Source organism: Pongo abelii, chromosome 9 (genome assembly GCF_028885655.2).
Source record: "Pongo abelii isolate AG06213 chromosome 9, NHGRI_mPonAbe1-v2.0_pri, whole genome shotgun sequence".
Lineage (NCBI taxonomy): Eukaryota > Metazoa > Chordata > Mammalia > Primates > Hominidae > Pongo > Pongo abelii.
Window position 1 is genome coordinate 72,161,830 of NC_071994.2, and position 25,082 is coordinate 72,186,911.

The 25,082-nt window shown below is 38.7% G+C and overlaps 1 protein-coding gene across 2 annotated transcripts; it reads left to right on the forward strand.

The window, feature by feature from the left end:
- The first annotated feature begins 663 nt into the window (after positions 1–663).
- LOC100442947 (olfactory receptor 52A1) lies at positions 664–19,695 on the forward strand. 2 transcript variants are annotated; one of them, XR_008511273.2, is made up of 2 exons: positions 664–916; positions 2,728–3,096. XR_008511273.2 is itself a non-coding variant. In XM_024255694.3 (2 exons), the coding sequence occupies exon 2, from the start codon at positions 14,034–14,036 to the stop codon at positions 14,970–14,972; it is 939 nt and encodes a 312-aa protein (XP_024111462.2). In that variant the 5' UTR covers positions 664–916; positions 13,713–14,033; the 3' UTR covers positions 14,973–19,695. The 2 variants fall into 2 exon arrangements, 1 of the variants encoding a protein (XP_024111462.2); XM_024255694.3 differs by lacking the exon at positions 2,728–3,096 and adding an exon at positions 13,713–19,695.
- The last annotated feature ends 5,387 nt before the right edge of the window (positions 19,696–25,082 follow it).

Genomic DNA, 25,082 nt, shown 5'->3' on the forward strand with positions numbered 1-25,082 from the left:
AATAATAGTAGGGACTTTAAACACCTCACTCTCAGTAATGAACAGATCAGCCAGACTAAAAGTCAATAAATAAACAACAGAGTTAACATACGCACTATATCTAATAGACCTAACTGACATTAACAGAACATGTCACCCAACTGCTGAAGATACATTTTTTTAAAGCAGCATGTACAACGTTTTCCCAAATAAGGCCATATGTTAGGCCAAAAGGTAAGTTTGTACAAATTTTTCAGAAGTAGAAATTGTATCAAGTATATTTTCTGACCACAGTGGAATAAAACTAGAAATGAATAACAAGAAGATCATCAGAAAATATAGAAACATATAGAAAGTAAACAGTATGCTCCTGAATGTCAGGCCTCTGAGCCCAAGCTAAGCCATCATATCCCCTGTGACCTATACGTACACATACAGATGGCCAGTTCCTGCCTTAACTGATGACATTCTACCACAAAAGAAGTGAAAATGGCCTGTTCCTGCTTTAACTGATGACATTGTCTTGTTAAATTCCTTCTCCTGGCTCATCCTGGCTCAAAAGCTCCCCTACTGAGCACCTTGTGACCCCCCAACTCCTGCCCACCAGAGAACAACCCCCCTTTGACTGTAATTTTCCTTTACCTACCCAAATCTTATAAAATGGCCCCACTCCTATCTCCCTTTGCTGACTCTCTTTTCGGACTCAGACTGCCTGCACCCAGGTGAAAAAAACAGCCTTGTTGCTCACACAAAGCCTGTTTGGTGGTCTCTTCACATGGACTCACATGAAATTTGGTGCTGTGACTCAGATTGGGGGACCTCCCTTGGGAGATCAATCCCCTGTCCTACTGCTCTTTGATCCATGAGAAAGATCCACCTACGACCTCAGGTCCTCAGACCGACCAGCCCAAGAAACATCACATCAATTTCAAATCCGGTAAGCAGCCTCTTTTTACTCTCTTCTCCAACCTCCCTCACTATCCCTCAACCTCTTTCTCCTTTCAATCTTGGCACCACACTTCAATCTCTCCCTTCTCTTAATTTCAATTCCTTTCATTTTCTAGTAGAGACAAAGGAGACACATTTTATCCATGGACCCAAAACTCCAGCACCAGTCACAGACTGGGAAGGCAGCCTTCCCTTGGTGTTTAATCATTGGAGGGATGCCTCTCTGATTATTAACCCACGTTTCAGAGGTGTCAGACCACACAGGGATGCCTGCCTTTGTCCTTCACCCTTAGCGGCAAGTCCCACTTTTCTGGGGGAGAAGCAAGTAACCCAACCCCTTCTCTCCATGTCTCTACCCCTTCTCTGCTTTTCTGGGGGCAAGAACCCCCCCAATCCCTTATTTCCATGCCCCAACCTCTTATCTCTGTGCCCCAATCCCTTATTTCTGTGCCCCAACCTCTCATCTCTGTGCCCCATCCCTTATTTCCACACCCCAACCTCTTATCTCTGTGCCCCAATCCCTTATTTCCATGTCCTGACCTCTTATCTCTGCACCCCAACCCCTTATTTCCACACCCTGACCCCTTGCCCATTTTTCTGGAGGGTAAGAACTCCCAAACCCCTTCCCTCCATGTCTCTACTCTCTCTTTTCTCTAGGCTTGCCTCCTTCACTATGGGCAACCTTCCACCACCATTCATTCCTCCGTCTCCCTTAGCCTGTGCTCTCAAGAACTTAAAACTTCTTCAACTCACACCTGACCTAAAACCTAAATGCCTTATTTTCTTCTGCAATGCTGCTTGACCCCAATACAAACTCGACAGTGGTTCCAAATAGCCAGAAAATGGCACTTTCAATTTTTCCATCCTTCAAGATCTAAATAATTCTTGTCGTAAAACAAACGGTCTGAGGTGCCTGACGTCCAGGCATTCTTTTACACATCACTCCCTCCTTAGTCTCTTCCCAATGGAATTTGTCCCAAATCTTCCTTCTTTCCCTCCCACCTGTCCCCTCAGTCCCAACCCCAAGCATCGCTGAGTCTTTCTAATCTTTTCTACAGACCCATCTGACCTCTCCCCTCCTCCCCAGGCTGCTCCTCACCAGGCCGAGCTAGGTCCCAATTCTTCCTCAGCCTCGGCTCCTCCACCCTATAATCTTTTTATCACCTCCCCTCCCCACACCTGGTCCAGTTTACAGTTTCATTCCATGAGTAGCCCTCCCCCACCTGCCCAGCAATTTCATCTTAAAAAGGTGGCTGAAGCTAAAGGCATAGTCAAGGTTAATGCTCCTTTTTCTTTATCCTACCTTTCTCAAATCAGTGAGCATTTAGGCTCTTTCATCAAATATGAAAAACCCAGCCCAGTTCATGGCTCGTTCGGCAGCAACCCTGAGATGCTTTACAGCCCTAGACCCTAAAATGTCAAAAGGCCATTCTATTCTCAATATACATTTTATTACCCAATCTGCTCCTGACATTAAATAAAACTCCAAAAATTAAATTCTGGCCTTCAAACCCCACAACAGGACTTAATTAACCTCACCTTCAAGGTGTACAATAATAGAGTAGAGGCAGCCAAGTAGCAACATATTTCTGAGTTGCAATTCCTTGCCTCCACTGTGAGACAAAACCCCAGCCACATCTCCAGCACACAAGAACTTCCAAACGCCTAAACTGCAGTGGCCAGGCATTCTTCCAGAACTGCCTCCCCCAGGAGCTTGCTACAAGTGCCAGAAATCTGGCCACCAGGCCAAGGAATGCCCACAGCACAGGATTCCTCCTAAGCCATGTCCCATCTGTGCAGGACCCCACTGGAAATTGGACTGTTCAACTCACCTGGCAGCCACTCCTAGAGCCCCTGGAACTCTGGCCCAAGGCCCTCTGACTCCTTCCCAGATCTTCTTGGCTTCACAGCTGAAGACTGACACTGCCTGATCACCTCGGAAGCCCTTTAGACCATCATGGATGCTGAGCTTTAGGTAACTCTCACAGTGGAGAGTAAGTCCGTCCCCTTCTTAATCAATAAGGAGGCTACCCACTCCACATTACCTTCTTTTCAAGGGCTTGTTTCCCTTGCCTCTATAACTGTTGTAGGTATTGATGGCCAGGCTTCTAAACCTCTTAAAACTCCCCAACTCTGGTGCCAACTTAGACAATACTCTTTTAAGCGCTCCTTTTTAGTTATCTCCACCTGCGCAGTTCCCTTATTAGGCCGAGACACTTTAACTAAATTATCTGCTACCCTGACTATTCCTGGGCTACAGCTACATCTCATTGCCATCTTTTCCCCCCAGTTCAAAGCCTCCTTCACATCCTCCCCTTGTATCTCCCCACCTTAACCCACAAGTATAAGACACATCTACTCCCTCCTTAGCGACCGATCATGCACCCCTTACCATCCCATTAAAACCTAATCACTCTTACCCCACTCAATGCCAGTATCCCATCCCACAGCATGCTTTGAAAGGATTAAAGCCTGTTATTACTCGCTTGTTACAGCATGGCCTTTTAAAGCCTATAAACTCTCCTTACCATTCCTCCATTTCACCTGTCCTAAAACCAGACAAGGCTTACAGGTTAGTTCAAGATCTGCGCCTTATCAACCAAATTGTTTTGCCTATCCACCCCATGGTGCCAAACCCATATACTCTCCTATCCTCAATACCTCCCCCTACAACTCATTATTCTGTTCTAGATCTCAAACGTGCTTTCTTTACTATTCCTTTGCAACCTTCATCCCAGCCTCTCATCACTTTCACTTAGACTGACACTGACACCCATTAGGCTCAGCAAATTACCTGGGCTGTACTGCCACAAGGCTTCACAGACAGACCCCATTACTTCAGTCAAGCCCAAATTTCATCCTCATCTGTTACCTATCTCGGCATAATTCTCATAAAAACACACATGCTCTCCCTGCTGATTGTGTCTGATTAATCTCCCAAACTTCAATCCTTGACGAAACAACAACTCCTTTCCTTCCTAGGAATAGTTAGTGCAGTCAGAATTCTTACACAAGAGCCAGGACCGCACCCTGTAGCCTTTCTGTCCAAATGACTTGACCTTACTGTTTTAGCCTAGCCCTCATGTCTGTGTGTAGTGGCTACCACTGCTTTAATACTTTTAGAAGTCCTAAAAATCACAAACTATGCTCAACTCACTCACTACAGTTCTCATAACTTCCAAAATCTATTTTCTTCCTCATAACTGATGCATATACTTTCTGCTTCCTGGCTCCTTCAGCTGTACTTACTCTTTGTTAAGTCCCACAATTACCATTGTTCCTGGCCCAGACTTCAATCTGGCCTCCCACATTATTCCTGATACCACAGCTGAACCCCATGACTGCATCTCTCTGATCCACCTGACATTCACCCCATTTCCTCATATTTCCTTCTTTCCTGTTCCTCACCCTGATCACGCTTGATTTATTGATGGCTGTTCCACCAGGCTTAATCGCCACACACCAGCAAAGGCAGGCTATGCTATAGTACAAGCCACTAGCCTGCCTTTTCAAACCTCTCATTTCCTTTCCATTGTAGAAATGTATCCTCAAAGAAATAACTTCTCAGTGTTCCATCTGCTATTCTACTACTCCTCAGGGATTATTCAGGCCCCCTCCCTTCCCTACACATCAAGCTCGAGGATTTGCCCCCACTCAGGACTGGCAAATTAGCTTTGCTCAACATGCCCCAAGTCAGATAACTAAAATACCTCTTAGTCTAGGTAGACACTTCCACTGGATAAGTAGAGGCCTTTCCTACAGGGTCTGAGAAGGCCACCACAGTCATTTCTTCCCTTCTGTCACACATAATTCCTCAGTTTAGCCTTCCCACCTCTATACAGTCTGATAACAGACCAGCCTTTATATTCAAATCAGCCAAGCAGTTTTTCAGGCTCTTAGTAATCAGTAAAACCTTTATATCCCTTATGGTCCTCCGTCTTCAGGAAAAGTAGAACGGACTAAAAGTCTTTTAAAAACACACCTCACCAAGCTCAGCCACCAACTTAAAAAGGACTGGACAATACTTTTACCACTTTCCCTTCTCAGAAGTCAGGCCTGTCCTCAGAATGCTACAGGGTACAGCCCATTTGAGCTCCTGTATAGATGCTCCTTTTTATTAAGCCCCAGTATCATTCCAGACACCAGACCAACTTGGACTGTGCCCCAAAAAACTTGTCATTCCTACTATCTTCTGTCTAGTCATACTCCTATTCACTGTTCTCAACTACTCATACATGCCCTGCTCTTGTTTACACTGCTGGTTTACACTGTTTCTCCAAGCCATCACAGCTGATATCTCCTGGTGCTATCCCCAAACTGCCACTCCTAACTCTTGAAGTAAATAAATAATCTTTGCTGGCAGGACTACGTTGAATCTCCTTAGGCACTCTCTAATTAGATGTCCTAGGTCCTCCTAGTTCTTAGTCCTTTAATACCTGTATTTCTCCTTCTCTTATTCCATTTAGTTCTTCAATCCATACAAAACCGTATCCAAGCCATCACCAATAATTCTACACAACAAATGTTTCTTCAAACAACCCCACAATATCACCTCTTACTACAAAATCTTCCTTCAGCTTAATCTCTCCCATCTAGGTTCCCACGCTGCCCCTAATCCCGCTCAAAGCAGCCCTGAGAAACATCACCCATTATCTCTCCATACCATCCCCTCAAATTTTTGCCGTCCCAACACTTTACCACTATTTCATTTTATTTTTCTTATTAATATAAGAAGACAGGAATGTCAGGCCTCTGGGCCCAAGCTAAGCCATCATATCCCCTGTGACCTGCAGGTACACATACAGATGGCCAGTTCTTGCCTTAACTGATGACATTCCACCACAAAAGAAGTGAAAATGGCCTGTTCCTGCCTTAACTGATGACATTGTCTTGTGAAATTCCTTCTCCTGGCTCATCCAGCTCAAAAGCTCCCCTACTGAGCACCTTGTGACCCCCCAACTCCTGCCCACCAGAGAACAACCCCCCTTTGACTGTAATTTTCCTTTACCTGCCCAAATCTTATAAAATGGCCCCACTCCTATCTCCCTTTGCTGACTCTCTTTTCAGACTCAGACCGCCTGCACCCAGGTGATTAAAAGCTTTATTGCTCACACAAAGCCTGTTTGGTAGTCTCTTCACACGGACACACATGAAACTGAATAACCAATGAGTCACTAAAGAAATTAAGAAGGAAATTTTAAAACTTCTTGAAACAAGTGAAAATGGAAATACAACATACCAAAACCTATAGGATATGGCAAAAGTAGTACTTAGAGTGAAGTTTATAGCAATAAACACCTATATCCAAAAAAGTAGAAAGGCTTCAACTAAGCAACCAAACAATGCACCTTGAGGAATAGGAAAGCAAGAACAAACCAAATGCAAAATTAATAGAAGGGGAGAAATAATAAAGATCAGAAAAGAAACAAATGAAATTGAGACCAAAAAATACAGAAAATCATTAAAAACAAACAGTTGCTTTCTTGGAAAGGTAAACAAAATCAACAAAACTTTAAGAAAAAAGAGTCAAAATTAGAAATGAAAAAGAGGATATAACAATTGAGACCTCAGAAACACAAAGACTCATTAGAAACTATTATGAACAACTGTATTCCAACAAATTGGAAAATCTAGAATAAATGGATAAATTCCTGGACACATACAGCCTAGCAAGACTGAAGCATGAAGAAATAGAAAACCTCAATAGAACAATAATGAATAACAAGATTAAAGTTGTAATATAAAGTTTCCTATTAAAGAAAAGCCCAGGACTCGATGGGCTGCCAAACATTTAAAGTAGAACTAATACTAATCGTACTCAAATTCCTCAAACAAACAAACAAACAAAAACTGAAAAGAAGGGCCTACTTCTAAACTTATTCTATGAGGCCAGCATTACTCTAATATACCCAAACCACACCAGGACACAACAACAACAAATGCACCTCAGAGGAGGTACAGAAGGAACATACCTCAAAATAATAAAGACCATATAGGACAAACCAAGTGCTAACATCCACTGAACAGAGAAACATTGAAGGCCTTTCCTCTAAAGACTGAAATAAGGCAAGAATGCTCACTTTCATTGCCATTATTTAACATAATATTGGAAGTCTTGGACAGAGAAATTCAGGAAGAGAAAGAAATAAAGCGCATCCAAATTTGAAAGGAAGAAGTTAAATTAGCCTAGTTTGTAGATGACGTGATCTTATACTTAGAAAAAAACTAAAAACTTCACCAAATACTATTAAAATGATTTAAAAAAATCAATAAATTTACAGAATATGAAATAAAAATACAAAATCAGTAGCATTTCATATATAAAAAGTAATCAATCTGCAAAAGAAATCAATAAAACGATCTTATTTACAATAGTGATAAAAATATAAAATATCCAGGAGTCAATCTAACCCAAGAAGCAAAAGATCTCTATAAGAAAAATTATAAAACTCTGGTGAAAGAAATAGAAGAGGGCACACAAATAAAATGGAACGATATTCCACGCTCATGAACTAGAAGAATTAATATTAAAATGACAATACTACCCAAAGCAATGTACAGATGTAGTGCAATTTCCGTCAAAATACCAATGGCATTCACAGAAATAGAAAAACAATCCTAATATTTATATGGAACCACAAAAGACCCCCAATAGCTAAAGCAATCCTGAGCAAAAAGAACAAAACCAAAGCTATCACACTATATGACTTCAAAATCTACTACAAAGCTACAGTAGCCAAACAGCACAGTACTGCCTAAAGACAGACACACAGCCCAATGGAACAGCATAGAGAACCCAGATGCAAATCCAGGCACTTAACAACCAAGTCATCTTTAACAAAGGCATCAAGAACATAAAAATAGGAGCAAATGGGCCGGGTGCAGTGGCTCACATCTGTAATCCCAGCACTTTGTGAAGCTGAGGTGGGGGGATCACGAGGTCGGGAGTTCGAGACCAGCCTGACCAACATGGTGACACTCCGTCTCTACTAAAAATACAAAAATTAGCCAGGTATGGTGGGGTGCTCCTGTAATCCCAGCTACTCAGGAGGCTGAGGCAGGAGAATCGCTTGAACCTGGGAGGCAGAAGTTGCAGTGAGCCAAGATTGTGCTGCCACTGCACTCCAGCCTGGGCAACAGAGTGAGACTCCATCTCAAAAAAAAAAAAAAAAAAAAAAAAAAAGGTACAAACAGTATTTTCAAGAAACAGTGCTAGGAAAACTGGATATCCATATGCAAAAGAGTAAAATTGGACCCCTATCTCTCACTATACACAAAAATCAAATCAAGATGAATTAAAGACTTGAATCCAAGACCTGAAACTATGAAACTACTGGAAGAAAACAGTGGGGAAACCCTCCAGGACATTCATTGATTTGGGCAAATACTGTCTATGAGTCTTCAAAAGCACAAATAACCAAAACAAAAATATACAATTGGGATTGTTTCAAGCTCTGCACAGCAAAGAAAATAATCAATAAAGTGAAGAGACAACCCAAACAATGGGAGAAAATATTTGCAAACTATATATTTTACAAGGAATTGATAACCAGAATATGCAAGAAACTCAAGCAACTCAACAGAAAATAAATAAATAAATAAATAATGGCCAAAAGACCTGAATAGATATTTCTGAAAAGAAGCCATACAAATAGCCCAGAGGTGTTTGAAAAAATGTTCAATATCACTAATCACCAGATAAATCAAAACCACAATGTGATATCATCTCACCTTAGTTAAAATAGCTTATAACAAAACAACAGGAAATAACAGATGCTTGTGTGGATGTCGACAAAGGGAAGGAAACCCTCTTACACTGTTGGTGGGAGTATAAATTGGTTCAGCAATTATGAAGGACAGTATGGAGATTTCTCAAAAATGTAAAGTAGAACTACCATATGATCCAGCAATATCACTCCTAGGTATATACCCTTAAAAGAAGAAATTAGTATGTTGAAGATATATCAGTACTCCCATCTTTATTATAGCACTATTCACAAATGCCAAGATTTGAAATCAACCTATGTATTTGTCAACAGATAAATGGATAAAGAAAATAATACACACACACACACACACACACACATACACACAATGGAATATTATTCAACCATAAAAAAGAATGAAATATTATCAATTACAGTAACATAATGGTACTGAAAGCAATTATGTTAAGTGAAATAAGCCACGCACAGAAAGAAAAATATCACATGTTCTAACTCATGTGTGGAAGTTAAAAACGTGGATCTTATGAAGACAGAGAGTAGACTGGTAGTTACCGGAGGCTGGAGGGAAGAGAGGAAGGAGAAATGAAGCAAAAAAAACCTCCCACTCTCTCTCTCTCCCTCTGTGTGTATGTGTGTATATGTATGTATGCATATATATATATATAAATGTGTATATGTATGTATGTATACATATAAATTTGTATATATATGTATGTATTACCACTGAACTGTACACTCAAAAATGGTAAAGATGGGCTGGGTGCGGTGGCCCATGCCTGTAATCTCAGCACTTTGGGAGGCCAAGGCAGGTGGATCATGAGATCAGGAGTTCAAGACCAGCCTGACCAACATGGTGAAACCTTGTCTCTACTAAAAATACAAAAAATTAGCCAGGTGTGGTGGCAGACGCCTGTAATCCCAGCTACTTGGGAGGCTTGGGCAGGAGAATCGCTTGAACCTGGGGGGCAGAGGTTGCAGTGAGCCAAGATCCTACCACTGCACTCCAGCCTGGATGACGGAGCGAGACTCTGTCTCAAGGAAAAAAAAAAAAGGAAAGACAGTAAATTACATTTGTATATTTTACCTTAATAAAAATAAATTTAAAAAATATTCAGTAGGCCGGGCTCAGTGGCTCAAGCCTGTGATCCCAGCACTTTGGGAGGCAGAGGCGGGTGGATCACGAGGTCGGGAGATCGAGACCATCCTGGCTAACACAGTGAAACTCCGTCTCTACTAAAAAAATACAAAAAATTAGCCAGGCATGGTGGCGGGCGCCTCTAGGCCCAGCTACTATGGAGGCTGAGGCGGGAGAATGGCGTGAACCCGGGGGGCGGAGCTTGCAGCGAGCAGAGATCAGGGGCCACTGCACTCCAGCCTGGGCGACAGAGCGAGACTCTGTCTCAAAAAAAAGAAAAAATAATTCAGTAGACTAGCTAAAAAAATCTAGAGATAGGTATTGATTCATATGTAAAAGTATTCCAATATTTACAAGTACAATGAAAAAAAAATTCCCTTGAATTAAGTGTAGAACTCATTGACAATGTTTCAAAGGATGTGAGGGATGAACTAAAATTTGGACAGTACATGCTGTTCCTGTGTACTTGGAACAGAGGGAGAAAATCTGGGCTGGAAATATTGTTATAGGAGTTAGCACATGAAGGTGACAACTAAAGTATTTGGAGTAGTTGGAGTCACTAGCACATGTGAATAGTTTTAGAATGAAATGACCCAAGATAGAACTTTGGAGAGCACCCAAATCTAAATAAAATCAGTAAAAGAGAAGAGGAAGAAACCAAATGGTATACAAGTCTAAATTGTTTCTTAGTGACAAAAGAATAACCTGAATATTAGATTAGCTGCCTATATGCTCTCTAAATCAATTTCATTCAACATGCAACAGTACTATTGTTTTATGCTCCTTCAGAAAGGAGATTCTGGAAAGAGCACATGGGGTTCCTTGCCTTTTCATCTGTATTCCTTGTTCTCCTGGAAATCCATTATAAATATTCTCCACCATTAGTATGCTTCCTAAATTTGCCAATGTCTAAACATAATATCAAGTGTCTCTTAGCTACATTCAAGAAAGCCTAGAAACCAGGTGTAAAATATCAGGGAGAATAGTGTCATATGCATAAGTCTTGCTTAGAATTTATCAGATACTTATGTGATAAATGAAATTTTAATGCATAATCCCATTTTACTAATAGTTTAAAGGTAAGACTATTTATAATTTTTTCATTTCATTTAGAATATATAACATCTCCCTCATATATAGTAGGAATATAATGACTGTTTTTTGAAAGAAAAAGAAGGAAGGAAAGTAACAAGGAAGAAAGAGAGAAAAGAGGAAATGGATACCAGTTTACTCAAATGTTCAACAACTTGCTTCCAGCTTTACAAATTTGTCACTATAAGAATGTTACTTAATTTACTAAAAGATAAAAAAATACTTCAATAAAATAAAATGGGAAGAATGAGACTGAAGAAGACTGAGGAGGTAATTGTGTGATAAAAAGTAGTTATGAATACAGATTTTTCTTTTCTGAATAAAAAGAGAAAAACCTTGCCTCAGTGAAAATGTCACCAAGATATTTATTTAAATAGAATGGAATTGGCATAGAAACATGTTTGCATTAAATGGGCTTTAGAATTTTGCAAATAGAAATGGCAGAAAAGGAACATAGCTTGTAAAAAAAAATTTTGCTTATCAATTATTCTGCATTTAGCCTGTGGGAAAAGAGAAAAAGAGAGAAAGGAGATTTCTGCAAGTGTAGAAATAATTACAGTGATATTAGGTGCCAGTGAACCCAAGAGGGCTGACTTAAAATTTGCTGGGTCCCTCGTGGTTTTGGCTATCAACTAGGAAATCCCTCATTTCATGCTCATAACGCCTCCTACTTCTCCACACATTCATAAAGGAACATTAAATTGGTGGCTAGCCACTTTTTTCTCCAATTTGAGCTCAATAAATTCATCCCGTGTTTCAGAATGCTACAGACCTCACTATGAGTTTAAATGGGGTATGAGCACACAAAGATGGTCTCAGACAGACTTCCAGAAGAAGAAGAGTGTCCGTGTTAGAGATAAATGAAAAGTGTAAAAAGTCATCTGCAAAATGTTCACAGTATATTATATTGGCACATATCCTGGCACCAAACAGAGTAAAATTGATGACATTAGCTGGATGCTGTTACACAGAGTGCAGACAGAAAGTAGAGCCATCACAGAACCCACAACTTAAGGGAATGAAGCTGGAATCCTTGGAGAGGAAAAATTGGTGAGTGATGAATGAAAGTGTTATGAAAAATGGACAATATTCTTCAGGTATCTTGTAAGAGCAAAACCAGCTTTCAATAATAATTGAGGAGTAAGTCTCACAAATTCCAAGTTTCCTCCCCATAATTTAATTACCATCTTCTCCAATAACAATCACTCTATCCAACTAACCAGGAACTTACATACACCACCACCAGCAACCCTGCTATCTATGCCTGTCAGGTAGTACTCACATGTCAGCTCTTTAGTCTTGAATAAGTCAGACATTGTGATTGCCATTAAAGGATTCTTATTCTAATTGTGATTATCTTTGGAGAAGAAAAAATTTGCCCCTATTAGAAAAAGCCAGTGACTTGTGGATGGGAGTGTCATAAAACTAAGCATTGGGGATCAAATCTGCGGAAATCACAGTATGTAATTGACCTACTAGTTTACGGTAAATGTATGTTAGCTGATACAGCCTCCCTGTCATGAAATGTCCTCTGCTGATTTGGTTCTTTCATTTGAAGTTTAGCAGCAGTTGAACATTTGTTGTTGAACATTTGAGTAAACTTGTATCCATTTCCTCTTTTCTCTTTCTTCCTTGTTACTTACCTTCCTTCTTTTTCTTTCAAAAACAAAAACAAAAACAAAAACAAAAACAGCTGCTTTTTCTTTCAAAGAACAGCTACTTCCTGAATTTACAGCATATTGGTGATATGAAGTATACGGTTAGCTGATTCATGAGCTTGCTGAGATAAAGCAACTTTATTGAAATGTCTAGGAAAGAATGAAGTAACTTAACTCTGCTTTTCACTGAATCACAAACATTTCTCTAATGTATAGCTTAAAATGTACTGATTCAAAATATGTAATTTTTAGAAAATAACTATTTTGATCAGAGAACTTTTATATAAAGCATAAGAGCCCATGTTTTTCAGAAAATTCAGTCATCAGTGAAATTGAAAAGTGACTAAATTTTCTTTGGTTATTCATAGTGCTTTTCTAAATTTTAGTATCCCCAAGTTTGTCCTGTCTTCCCTGTCTGGTTCTACATTTGACTTCTTCTAAGAAATCTGTCCTTTAGCTTTTTTATTTTTACTAATTTCTTATGTCAGAGCTCACAAAATTATATAAGCATCTCACCTATTTTTCATTAAGAACTAATGAGCCTTTATTGGGCTATATTATGCTAATTATAACTCTGAACAGTTTAAAACCAGGAAACTGGACTCTATTCTGGCTAAATGATTCATTTGCCCATTATTCAGTGTCTGTGGTTTATCAGGAGCAAGTTTTCTTGCTGTAGGCATTGCTGCTGCTCGTCTTGTCCCTTAGCAGTTCCTTCTCTCTAGATATTCTATAAAGTGTATTAAATTTTTAAACTCACAACATTTCAAGAGTTTCAGTTGTTTAAAATATATAGGAAAATATATAATTCCCTTTAACTTTAAAGAAATCTAAAAAGCAACCAGGAGCTTTGGCCCAGATTTGGCAAAAGTATAAAGATTTCAATTCTTTCTAAAGCATTCTCTTTACATTCTTCTGAATATAAAAAGAAATATATTATGTTCTTGGGTGTTAATTATTCCTACCTCTATTCTCTTTCATTGGGAATCTTTTACACCAATGTAGTGGTCAGAGTCTGTTAATTTGCTTGTCTAAAATATTCTTAACTTAAAGAAAATTGGAAATAGTTAAATACTAGAGGAATAGCTGAAATGTGAAATACAGAGAGGTTTATTAAACTCATTAAAATGCAATATCCAATAAAAATAAACTTCTATTTTTTTTTGTCCCCAGGTCTGGAAAGAAACAACAGACCGGCCAGTGGTCCAATCCCCTGTCCAGGTGATTTTGCTGGTTCTAATGTATTTGGATTGCCATGCACATAACACCCTATTATGACACAGTGCCTGTGAATGCCCTACCTGAAAACAGTGATGTATCTCCATGAATCCATCTTTTCCTTTCAAAACTGTGAATAAGATGGGCGATTTTAGAGTTCTACCCAAATCAGACAGACTCAATATAATGAGTTTGGAGAAAATCAGAAAGCAGAAGAGGAACAATAACACTGACTGAGAAACTTCTTTTGTTTGCATCAAGAGGCCCAAGGACACTATGTCCATTTCCAACATCACAGTCTACCTGCCCTCTGTGTTGACACTAATAGGGATCCCAGGCCTAGAATCTGTGCAGTGCTGGATTGGGATTCCATTCTGTGCCATTTATCTCATTGCTATGATTGGAAATTCCTTGCTTCTGATCATCATCAAATCTGAGCAGAGTCTCCATGAGCCCTTGTACATTTTCTTAGGCATGCTAGGAGCCACAGACATTGCACTTGCCAGCAGCATTATACCCAAGATGCTTGGAATATTCTGGTTTAATGTGCCTGAAATCTATTTTGATTCCTGCTTGCTTCAAATGTGGTTCATCCACACATTTCAGGGTATAGAGTCAGGCATCCTCGTGGCCATGGCCCTGGATCGTTATGTGGCCATCTGTTATCCACTAAGACATGCCAACATCTTCACCCACCAGCTTGTCATTCAGATAGGAACTATGGTCATACTCAGGGCTGCTATTCTTGTAGCCCCATGCCTAGTACTGATAAAGTGCCGGTTTCAATTTTATCACACAACAGTCATCTCCCACTCCTACTGTGAGCATATGGCCATTGTGAAACTAGCGGCAGCAAATGTTCAAGTCAACAAAATCTATGGTTTGTTTGTGGCCTTCACTGTTGCAGGAGTTGACCTCACATTCATCACGTTGTCCTACATCCAGATATTTATCACAGTTTTTTGTTTGCCCCAGAAGGAGGCTAGGTTTAAAGCATTCAATACCTGCATTGCTCACATCTGTGTCTTCCTCCAGTTCTACCTCCTTGCCTTCTTCTCCTTCTTCACACATAGGTTTGGGTCTCACATCCCCCCTTATATCCATATTCTCTTTTCTAGCATTTACTTGCTGGTCCCTCCATTTCTCAATCCACTTGTCTATGGTGCAAAGACCACACAGATTCGCATTCATGTGTTAAAAATGTTCTGTTCGTAAAATCCACCTTAATTAATGCCTACATGCTTTTTTCTTTTCAATAGTAACCATATCAAAACCAAACAAAAATACATATTATTTGAGATGCTGGGTTTGTGAAATCTGCCAGCATAATAGCTGGTTTTAGATCATCATAGCTCATATCAATCAATGGGGTTGTGAATTCTACCTGACTAATGAAAGTGAGAAGTGTGAAATGAGTGAAGTAGTGAATATATATTGTTTATTTTTTCTGTTTTATTCTTTAGCCCCTGGTTGAGTTATTCCTCTAAGAATATTTCTCCAGGAGGATTTATAAATTATGCCTTTGTCACTGAATTTAAAAGCACCTAAGGCTCATTGTTCTGAAATGTCCAGGTACTCAATGAAAACAAGTTGTCGACTCTCATTTTCTTGATCATCCTTGCCTTAAAAAAAAAACTCAAAGGAAGTACATGTTAACTGTGTTCTTGTCAAAGAAAACCTTATGAATATCAAGAGACAATAAAGCCTAAAAATTTAAATACATTTTCAGAGTCATACAAGGAATTACAGGCACAAAAATTAGAACCAGGTGTTGCATTTGACACATCAATGTTGTTTTTTTTTTTTTTGCTAACCTCAAAATTTACTTCTTTATTAATTCATCATTTTATCAAAAACCTGCAATATTAAAAATACTATACTACAGAATCATGACATAATAGTAAATTTGGCACAGTGAATAATTCTCATGAGTTTGTACCTATGTAATTCTGGAAAAGAGAGACTGAAAGGAAGAGAGGTGGGGAATGGGCAGGCGAGGGAAAGAAGAGAGAAATAACAAATGTACACATAGGATTTGGAGTTCAGATAGAATGAAGCATTGAAATCTAACTAAAGCAGGGGAGTTGCATTTATTGTATTTTGTTTTTGGTTAGGTAGTTACCTCTGATTCTTGAGGAATGATGGATGAGTAGCCAAGGAATTAAGAACACATCATGCCAGGTAGATAGTAGAGGAGATTTAAACCAGATAATGTAGTTTAAGGTAACTCTAGTTTTTTCAATATGGTATGAATGCAAGGTAGAACTTGGGGAGACAAGGAAAATATGAATATCAAAAATGGCTATTAATGTTGTGCAGAGTTGCTGGACTTTATTCCAAAAGCCATAATGTGCCATTGGAGAGTATTCATTTGTTTGCTTGTGTTCTACAAGTAAGACACGTGTGTGTGTGTGTGTGTGTGTGTGTGTGTGTGTCTGCTTGGGCATGTGGCAGCATACCACACAGCCAATATAAATAAGTCCAGGTCTATTGTGTTAGTGAAGAGGAGGAATATATTGTCTAAAATTAGTGGCATAAGAACTTATGGCTAGTTAATTGTTCTTGAAAAACCTCAGGTCATAGATCATTTTTTTCAAGGTTATGGAAAATATTCACATATAGGCAGATGTCCATACTTTGATTTACCAGATTAAAACCACTGCAAATATAAGAAATATTGGATTGCTTGTCATACACCTACCTGGTGGATCCTCTGGCTTCACGGATTAGGACTTAGCAGATATCCATGGCTGTTGAGAATGATTATAGAGGCTATCTTAAGGGATCTTTTGAGACTGTTTCAAGTTTCAATATTTACTAGAGCTAATTTTATTGGATTACCAATAGGGATGGTTTTTCTTAAGTAACATAATTTTCTCAAAAATAAAATAGCCTCTGATGTTATTTCTTAATATTTTAGCCAGAATTCAGCAAACTTTTACATAAATGGCCAAATAATATATAGTTTAGGCTTTATGGAAAAAGAGTCAAATTCAAGAATATCATATAGGCATTAATATAACAAGATAGAAAAATGTATGTCCACAAGTATTTTTATGAAATTCAAACAATATTAACAACAATAATAATTGCATTGTCTTTAATTAAAGAAGGTCTACTAATTAAAATAATAGAATCCATTTTTTTTTCTACAGAGTAACAAAGTGTAGCTGAAAGTTAGAGTTTCCCCATCACCAAACTGATTACAAATATTCATCTGTAAAAATCATTCTTAACTAGTGGGCTATAGAAAACAGGAAGTAGGCCAGGTTTGGGATGTTTAACAATTACCACTTTAAGCAGCACCACCAAAAATGTGTGGTAATATAGGTCCAACAAAGAGACACAATGTGAAACTACAACATATTTGCACCATCTCTGAATTTTAGTATCTCATAAAATATGTAGTCCAGAGTTCATATTGTTTAATTACTGTAGTCTTCAAATTTCAGGATCAGTCCCAAGCTGAGACTTACTAATAGAAAACAGAAGAAACAAATGGGTCATTACAAGGAAAAGAGGATAATCAGGACCCTCTAACCTCCCACACACTTGGACTAGGACAATTATTGAAAAAAAATCTTAAACATAAAATTGCTTGAAAGATAATAATATTTTTTGTAAGGATAATTTTCAAGAAAGGTTTCTAGAAATCACAAAATCAACTTTCAGGAGATTACATCAATTTCAACAATGACTAAAATAATGTTTGCCTAAATTCTCAAAAACACTAGTTATTACTGATATTTACCTTTGACAGTTTGATAGGTGAAATATGATTCTCTTTATAATTAGCATTTAACAAAGAAATATTTGTGCTGCTATCTTCTTTTCTGTTTGTACATTCTTTATGTGAAGTACTTCACTGTTTCCTTTGTTCATTTTTCTAATTTGTGTCCATTTATTTTCTTCTTGAGTTTAAAATTTGATGAGTAAATATTGAATCATTTCCAAGGGCTTTATTGTTCAGGACTTTACCAGAGGATTTCCAATAGGCTATTGGCATTTTCTAGTAGAAGTGACTTCAGGCATAAAGAAGAAAAGAAAAAGAAAAGTAAAAAGTCTTAATATTGAAGACCTTTGACCTATTAGGAGCAGAACACTTCGTGAAAAAAAAAAATGCTTTCAGGCCCAGTGCGGTGGCTCATGCCTGTAATCCCAACACTTTGGGAGACGGAGGTGGGTGGATCATGAGGTCAGGAGTTCAAGACCAGCCTGGCCAAGATGGTGAAACCCCATCTCTACCAAAAATACAAAAAATTAGACAGGCGTGGTAGGGGGTGCCTGTAATCCCAGCTACTCGGGAGGCTGAGGCAGGAGAATCGCTTGAACTCAGAGGGTGGAGCTTGCAGTGACCCGAGATCGTGCCACTGCATTCCAGCCTGGGCGACATAGTGAGACACTGTCTCAAAAAAAAAAAATGATTTCAGGAACTGACCCTTCTAGCTTTTTGCAGCCCTTCATTTAAACGTTCGATTTGGGAAAAATAACTTACAACATTTGGCTCATTTCCACCCTTCTTGGTAGAGAACTGTCCTTTGGCAACAAGCCTTCTATGCTGATACTCCTAAGCGGTCTCCATTTCAATGTGAGAATACATCAGTATTACCTTCAATTTATTGTTAAATGGATGACCTTTTGAGATTTGGTTAGCAGGCCTATTTGGCTTTAATACTAAGCTGTATGCCTGTATTTAAACAGTATTAAAAATGCAAGTGATTCCTAGCTACTCCTGAGGCTAAGGCAGGAGAATCGCTTGAACCCGGGAGGCGGAAGTTGCAGTGAGTCGAGTTGTCTCCACTGCACTCCAGCCTGGGCGACAGAGCAAGACTCTGTCTCCAAAAAAAAAAAAAAAAAAAAGTACAGGTGATATTTTGTCCTACCACATCTATTTATAATTTCTAAAATTGCTCAGAATTTGTATTAATAAGGGTTCTTTGCAGTACAAAACCAATAGGTTATGCATACATATATGTATATACACTTATATGCAGATATGTATACCTATACATATATATCTGTATCTATGTATCTATATGAGATAGATTAATTTTAAGAACCTGACTCACACAGTTATGAAGGCTGGCAAATCCAAAATCTGCAGGGAGAGCCTATAGGCTGGAGACTCAGGGAAGAACCAGTGTTGTAATTTAAGTCCAAAGGCAGTCTACTGGCAGAATTCTCTCTTGATTGGGGCAAGTCAGTCCTTTGTTCTGTCCAGGCCTTCAACTGCTTAGAAGGCACATTATAAAGGACAATATGCTTTACTCAAAGTTTATTAATTTAAATGCCAGTCTCATCCAGAAATGCCCACACAGAAACATCCAGAATAATATCTGACCAGAATCTGGGCATTGTGCCCCAATCAAATTGACACATACAGTATGTATGTGTCAAATTGACACTATTCAGTATGAAAAAACCAAGGCAGAGAGCAGGTAACTACAGCACCTCCCCACACCAGAGACTCAACATCATGGTTTACAAGTTACTAAAGAAAGAATATTGGGACAAAATAAAGCTTGTAGGAATTCATCCACGTTCAACCATTGATGTGCTAATCTCAGTGTTGTAAAGATATCAATCCTCCTTAAATTTAATCTAGAAATGTAGAGTAATCTTAAGCAGAATGCTGTCAGACTTTTCTGGCATAAGTGAAAAAAAAGATATTTAATTAAAGAAGTAAAAACTGAAAGTGAAATGTATGATAGAGTTCTGATAAATACCTCTGCCCTATATTCTAAGATTTTGGTTTTAGATGATGACTCTCTAAAGAGTCGAGGATGGGAACAGAGGACAGTAAATGTTGTCTCCTCCATGCAAGGTCTGAGACTAACATACACCATGACAATTGCACAACCTTTATTTGTAGTGAACACAACTTTTTAACATGAAAAATTCTAAGGAATATACAAATACAACAAATATCATGAATTAGTAAGTGAATTTAGCAAGTTTTAATGTAGGAAGTCTATGTAAAAATTGTTTGTAAATCTACATACTGTAATCCAATAATTAGAAAATAACACTAGTTTGCCATAAAGTGTGAAAACATAAGATACATAATTTATATTTATGCATACAATAAAATACAAGAATTTTACACTGATAATTACAAGACATTGTTGAAAGAAAGGCAAAATCTAAAGAAACAGAGAGCTGTGCCATATTCATGGATTGGAAATCTTATTGTTAAAATGTTAATTTCCTTAAAGTCATCTAAAGATTCAAAGCAATCCCAAATATAATCATAACAACCTTTTGTTTGCCATGAATTGAGAAGGTAATTTTATATTTTACATGGGAATTCAAAGGACCTACAGCCAAAGCATTCTCAAAATAAAGAATAAATGTTGATTACTGAGAATACCTGACATCAAGATTACTACAAAATTCTAATAATAAAGACAGTGTGATATCAGTATGAGGACAGCTAATGAAACACAACAGAGAGCCTGTAAGTAATCCCACATTTGTACAATCCATTGATTTTATACAAAAGTATCAAAGCAATTCAATGGAAAATAGCCTTTTAAACAAAATTAGATATTCATATATATCTATATATATTTTACAAACATATATGTTCAATGTAAAAATTTATTTAATACCACACAAAATATAAGATGTATATTTATGGGATAATATAGAAGTAAAAAATAAGGCTTCTAGGAAGAAAAAATCAAAATACCTTAATATATTGAGGATTGGCAAAGATTTCCTTCTCACAACACAGGAAGCAACAAGATATAATCTTATCAACAATTTCGACTACAGCAAAAGTATACTGCTAAGAAAATTAACAAGCAATACACAGACTAAAATCATGCAAAAAAACCCAAATCTGAATTATGTAAGTATTTAAATTTTATATAAATAACTCTTATAACTCCATGTAAAAGACAAAAATGTGCAAAACATTTTAGACAGTTCATAAAGCAATAAACTAATAAGCTATGCAAAAGTATGGATCATAATTTAGAAAAAAACTTTTTAGTGAGTAAAACTGATTAGTTCATATTTTAGTATTTATATGATGTTCTAGTGTGTCCGGAATTGGTGGGTTCTTCGTCTCACTGACTTCAAGAATGAAGCTGCGGACCCTCGCGGTGAGTGTTACAGTTCTTAAAGGCAGAGTGTCCGGAGTTTGTTCCTTCTGTTGTTCGGATGTGTTCAGAGTTTCTTCCTTCTGGTGGGTTCGTGGTCTCCCTGGCTCAGGAGTGAAGCTGCAGACCTTTGCCATGAGTGTTACAGCTCATAAAGGCAGTGCGCACCCAAAGAGTGAGCAGCAGCAAGATTTACTGCAACGAGAAAGAACAAAGCTACCACGGAGTTGCCACTGCTGGCTCCTGGCAGCCTGCTTTTATTCGCTGAACTGGCCCCACCCACATTCCTGCTGATTGGTAGAGCCCAGTGGTCTGTTTTGACAGGGCGCTGATTGGTGCGTTTACAATCCCTGAGCTAGACACAAAGGTTCTCCACCTCCCTACCAGATTTGCTAGATACAGAGTGTCCACACAAAGGTTCTCCAAGTCCCCACCAGAGTAGCTAGAGTGTGGACTGGTGCATTCAGAAACCCTGAGCTACACACAGGGTGCTGATTGGTGTGTTTACAAACCTTGAGCTAGATACAGAGTGCCCATTGGTGTATTCACAATCCCTGAGCTAGACATAAAGGTTCTCCATGTCCCCACCAGACTCAGGAGCCCAGCTGGCTTCACCCAGTGGATCCCGCACCAGGGCTGCAGGTGGAGCTGCCTGCCAGTCCCACGCCTTGCGCCCGCACTCCTTAGCCCTTGGGTGGTCGATGGGACTGGGCGCGTGGGGCAGGGGGCGGCGCTCCTCGGGGAGGCTCGGGCCCAACAGGAGGCCAAGGGGTGGTGGGGGAGGCTCAGGCATGGCGGGCTGCAGTTCCCGAGCCCTGCCCCGCCGGAAGGCACCTAAGGCCCGGCGAGAAATTGAGCACAGCAGCTGCTGGCCCAGGTGCTAAGCCCCTCACTGCCCGGGGCCGTGGGGCTGGCCGGCCGCTCCCAGTGCGGGGTCCGCCGAAACCACGCCCACCCGGAACTCGCGCTGGTCCGCAAGCACAGAGCGCAGCCTGGTTCCCGCCCGCGCCTCTCCCTCCACACCTCCTCGTAAGCTGAGGGAGCCGGCTCGGGCCTTGGACAGCCCAGAAAGGGGCTCTCACAGTGCAGCGGCGGGCTGAAGGGCTCCTCAAGTGGGGCCAAACTGGGAGCCCAGGCAGAGGACGCGCCGAGAGCAAGCGAGGGCTGTGAGGACTGCCAGCACGCTGTCACCTCTCACTAGGACAGGTAAAATTAATTGAAAGTAATTTTTTTTACAACAACAATGCTTTCCCCTGAAAAAGTAGGAATGGTCATGTTGGGAAAACTTTCTGGAGTGCAGGAAATATTCTATATCTTGATAGGATAATGAGTAACGTATTTGCAAAAAATAAGCTTAAGATCAATTCATTTTACTGTCTTTTCTGAGTAAAAAAGAGTAGTATAAATAAACACCAAACAGCTATTACATTTGCTTTTCATAGTAATATTGGCTAGCCATATGGGAGTTATTTACTGGGTATTCTAGGCTTGGAGAAATGAGAAAAACTGTTGAGGATAATGGAAGATAATTTTTATACTTGTGAAGAAAATAATTACTTATATGTAAAGTATTGAGACTAGAAAGAATCTTGAAGGTTTGGATTCCGATTGCTATTGCAAGTATGGATTCATTGTTTTTAATAAAGAGAGATACAAACATATGCAAACGTAATTATATAATTGTGTGTGTGTGTGCATGTATTTCCTCTGTTCACTTATAGGAACCAAAAGCAATGAACAAACAATGGCAATGAATAAACAGTCCTTGTATCAAGATACTGATTTTCTTAATAACTTTGTTCACAGAAAGAGACCAGGGCTTTTCGGAAAAATATCTGTTTCTGTGGCTTGAGCTGAAAAAGCATAAAGTAATTTGAAATGATAATGCAGAGATAGAAAGTAAGGAAGTACTCAAAGCATGATTGGAACATGTGGAAAGGACCAAAGATCTAGTTGGAAGGAGCTCCTTATGGCAAAATTTAGAAAATTATGAGCATCAAAATAAATAATTATGGCAAAGGATTATAGCCCATTGAATAAAATCAGATTCTGTGAATCTATACAAACATAAGTAAAGCAATACAAACTTGGGAAAAGGGAATGTTCTTCTTTATAGTGTAATGCCAATAAATAAATAGGAAAGGTATGATGGTTTTAAAAATTCATAAACAGAATAAAAAAACTCATGAGTGAAAGTGTTCAGAGGAGTGGACCATTTAAATCGTCTCAATAAATATATTTTTTCACAGATTTCTATGAAATACAAAGAGAAAAATAGCAACTTACCAGATATCCAGAGTGACATCCCATTAACCAAGTGACTGAAACTAACCACATTAATATTAGAACATATCAGCATCATATGATTAATGATATTGTGAACAGAGAAAGGCTATATTATTCTGTGATATTAAAAACAAACAAGCAAAACAGCATAGTCTGAATCCTAGTCATGAGGAAACACCAAAAAAACTTAAAATGATGGAAATTCTGAATAGTAAATGGATGTTCCTCAAAAATTCCACTATCAAGAAAGCAAAAGGAAAAAATTAAGACGGAGGCAGTTTGGGGTTCTATGTAAAGAAGACCTCGTTGACACCGGAAGCTGTCCTGCGATGTGGCACACTATCTCAGAAAAAAAACAAAAAAGAGAGGGAGAGAGTTTTCTGTCATGGGTAGGTTTCAGGCAGAGATCAAATGGTAACTTTAAAGATGATATAAAGGGATGAGATTTCTGATATTGTAGATAGTGTGGATTAACTCTAGGAGGGAGTGTAAATCTAGACTCCTAAATCCCTTAGTAGTTTTAGATCCTTGGAATTCGCTTGTATCAGAACTGGAGTGGTAGTTATTCAGGGTTTATTCACAGATCCAAGATGTAAAAGAAAAGCTGAGGAGATTTTGAAAATTCAAGAAGTCTAAAGAGACACGAAAATTAACTGCACTAGGTATTCCTGGATTGGATTCTGAAAAAAGAAAATATAGCTATAGATGTCACTGTTGAGACTGTTGTCTAACTTTAAACATGGACTTTATATTAGGTTATAATTTTATTTCAATGCTAACTGTCCTCATCTTGGTTATAATACCATAGTTATACAATGTAATGTCTTTTCCTTAGGAAATACAAACTTTAAAATTTAGATATAAAGGGGAACCATGTCTTCAATTTATTTGTAAACCATTCAGAAAAGAAAATGCTCCTTTTGCCTACCTACTGAACTAGTGATAAAGTACAATAGAGCAAAATATGAACAATTTGTGATAATGGGTACATGTGAATGTTTGTATACATGTTATAAGGGGAGCTGAGGCAGGAGAATAGTTTGAACCTGGGAGGTGGAGGTTGCAGTTAGCTGAGATTGCAACATTGCACTCCAGCCTGGGCAGCAGGGTGAGACTCCGCCAAAAAAAAAAAAAAAAGATTTTTCTATTATTTTGTTGTTTTTTCATTAATATACTTTGGTTTTTGGATAAAATTTAGGTTTACAGAAAAACTGAGTAGAAAGTACAAAAGATTTCCATATATCCTTTCTACCCAGAATAAAGATTTTGCATTTACATTTGAGCTATGCTTTCTTCTTGGTTATCAAATTACATCACCATGTTTATTTATCATATCCTAATGTTTGAAAACATATATCTAGTTTTTTTTTGTATAGTCTGTGTATACCATGCTAAGCCAATTATTATTTTTAATTGTGATATAATTCACATACCAAATAATTAACCTGCTAAAGCTGTACAAGTCAGTGGATTTAGTACAGTGAGAAAATAATGCAACTATTACCACCCTATAATTTCAAAACATTTTTTTTCTTTATTGAGATGGAGTCTCACTCTGTCACCCAGGCTAGAGTGCAGTGGCATGATCTTGGCTCACTGCAACCTCCAGGTTCAAGTGATTTTCCTGCCTCAGCATCCCAAGTAGCTGGGACTACAGGCATGTGCCACCATGCCCAACTAATCTTTACATTTTTTGTTTGTTTGTTTTATGTATAGACAGGGTTTCACTATGTTGGCTAGGCTGCTCTCGAACTAATGACCCCAGGTTATCTGCCCACCTCAGCCTCCCAAAGCATTGAGATTACAGGCATGAGCCATCGCACCCAGCCTCAGAACATTTTAATCACACCAATAATGAAATTCCATACCCACTAGCAGTCACTCCCCATTTCTTTCTGCTTCCAGATTCTGGTAATCACTCATCTACTTTCTG

Bases quoted from the DNA above. Each gene is read 5' to 3' on its own strand.
- LOC100442947 (XM_024255694.3), top strand. From the start codon at position 14,034: ATGTCCATTTCCAACATCACAGTCTACCTGCCCTCTGTGTTGACACTA.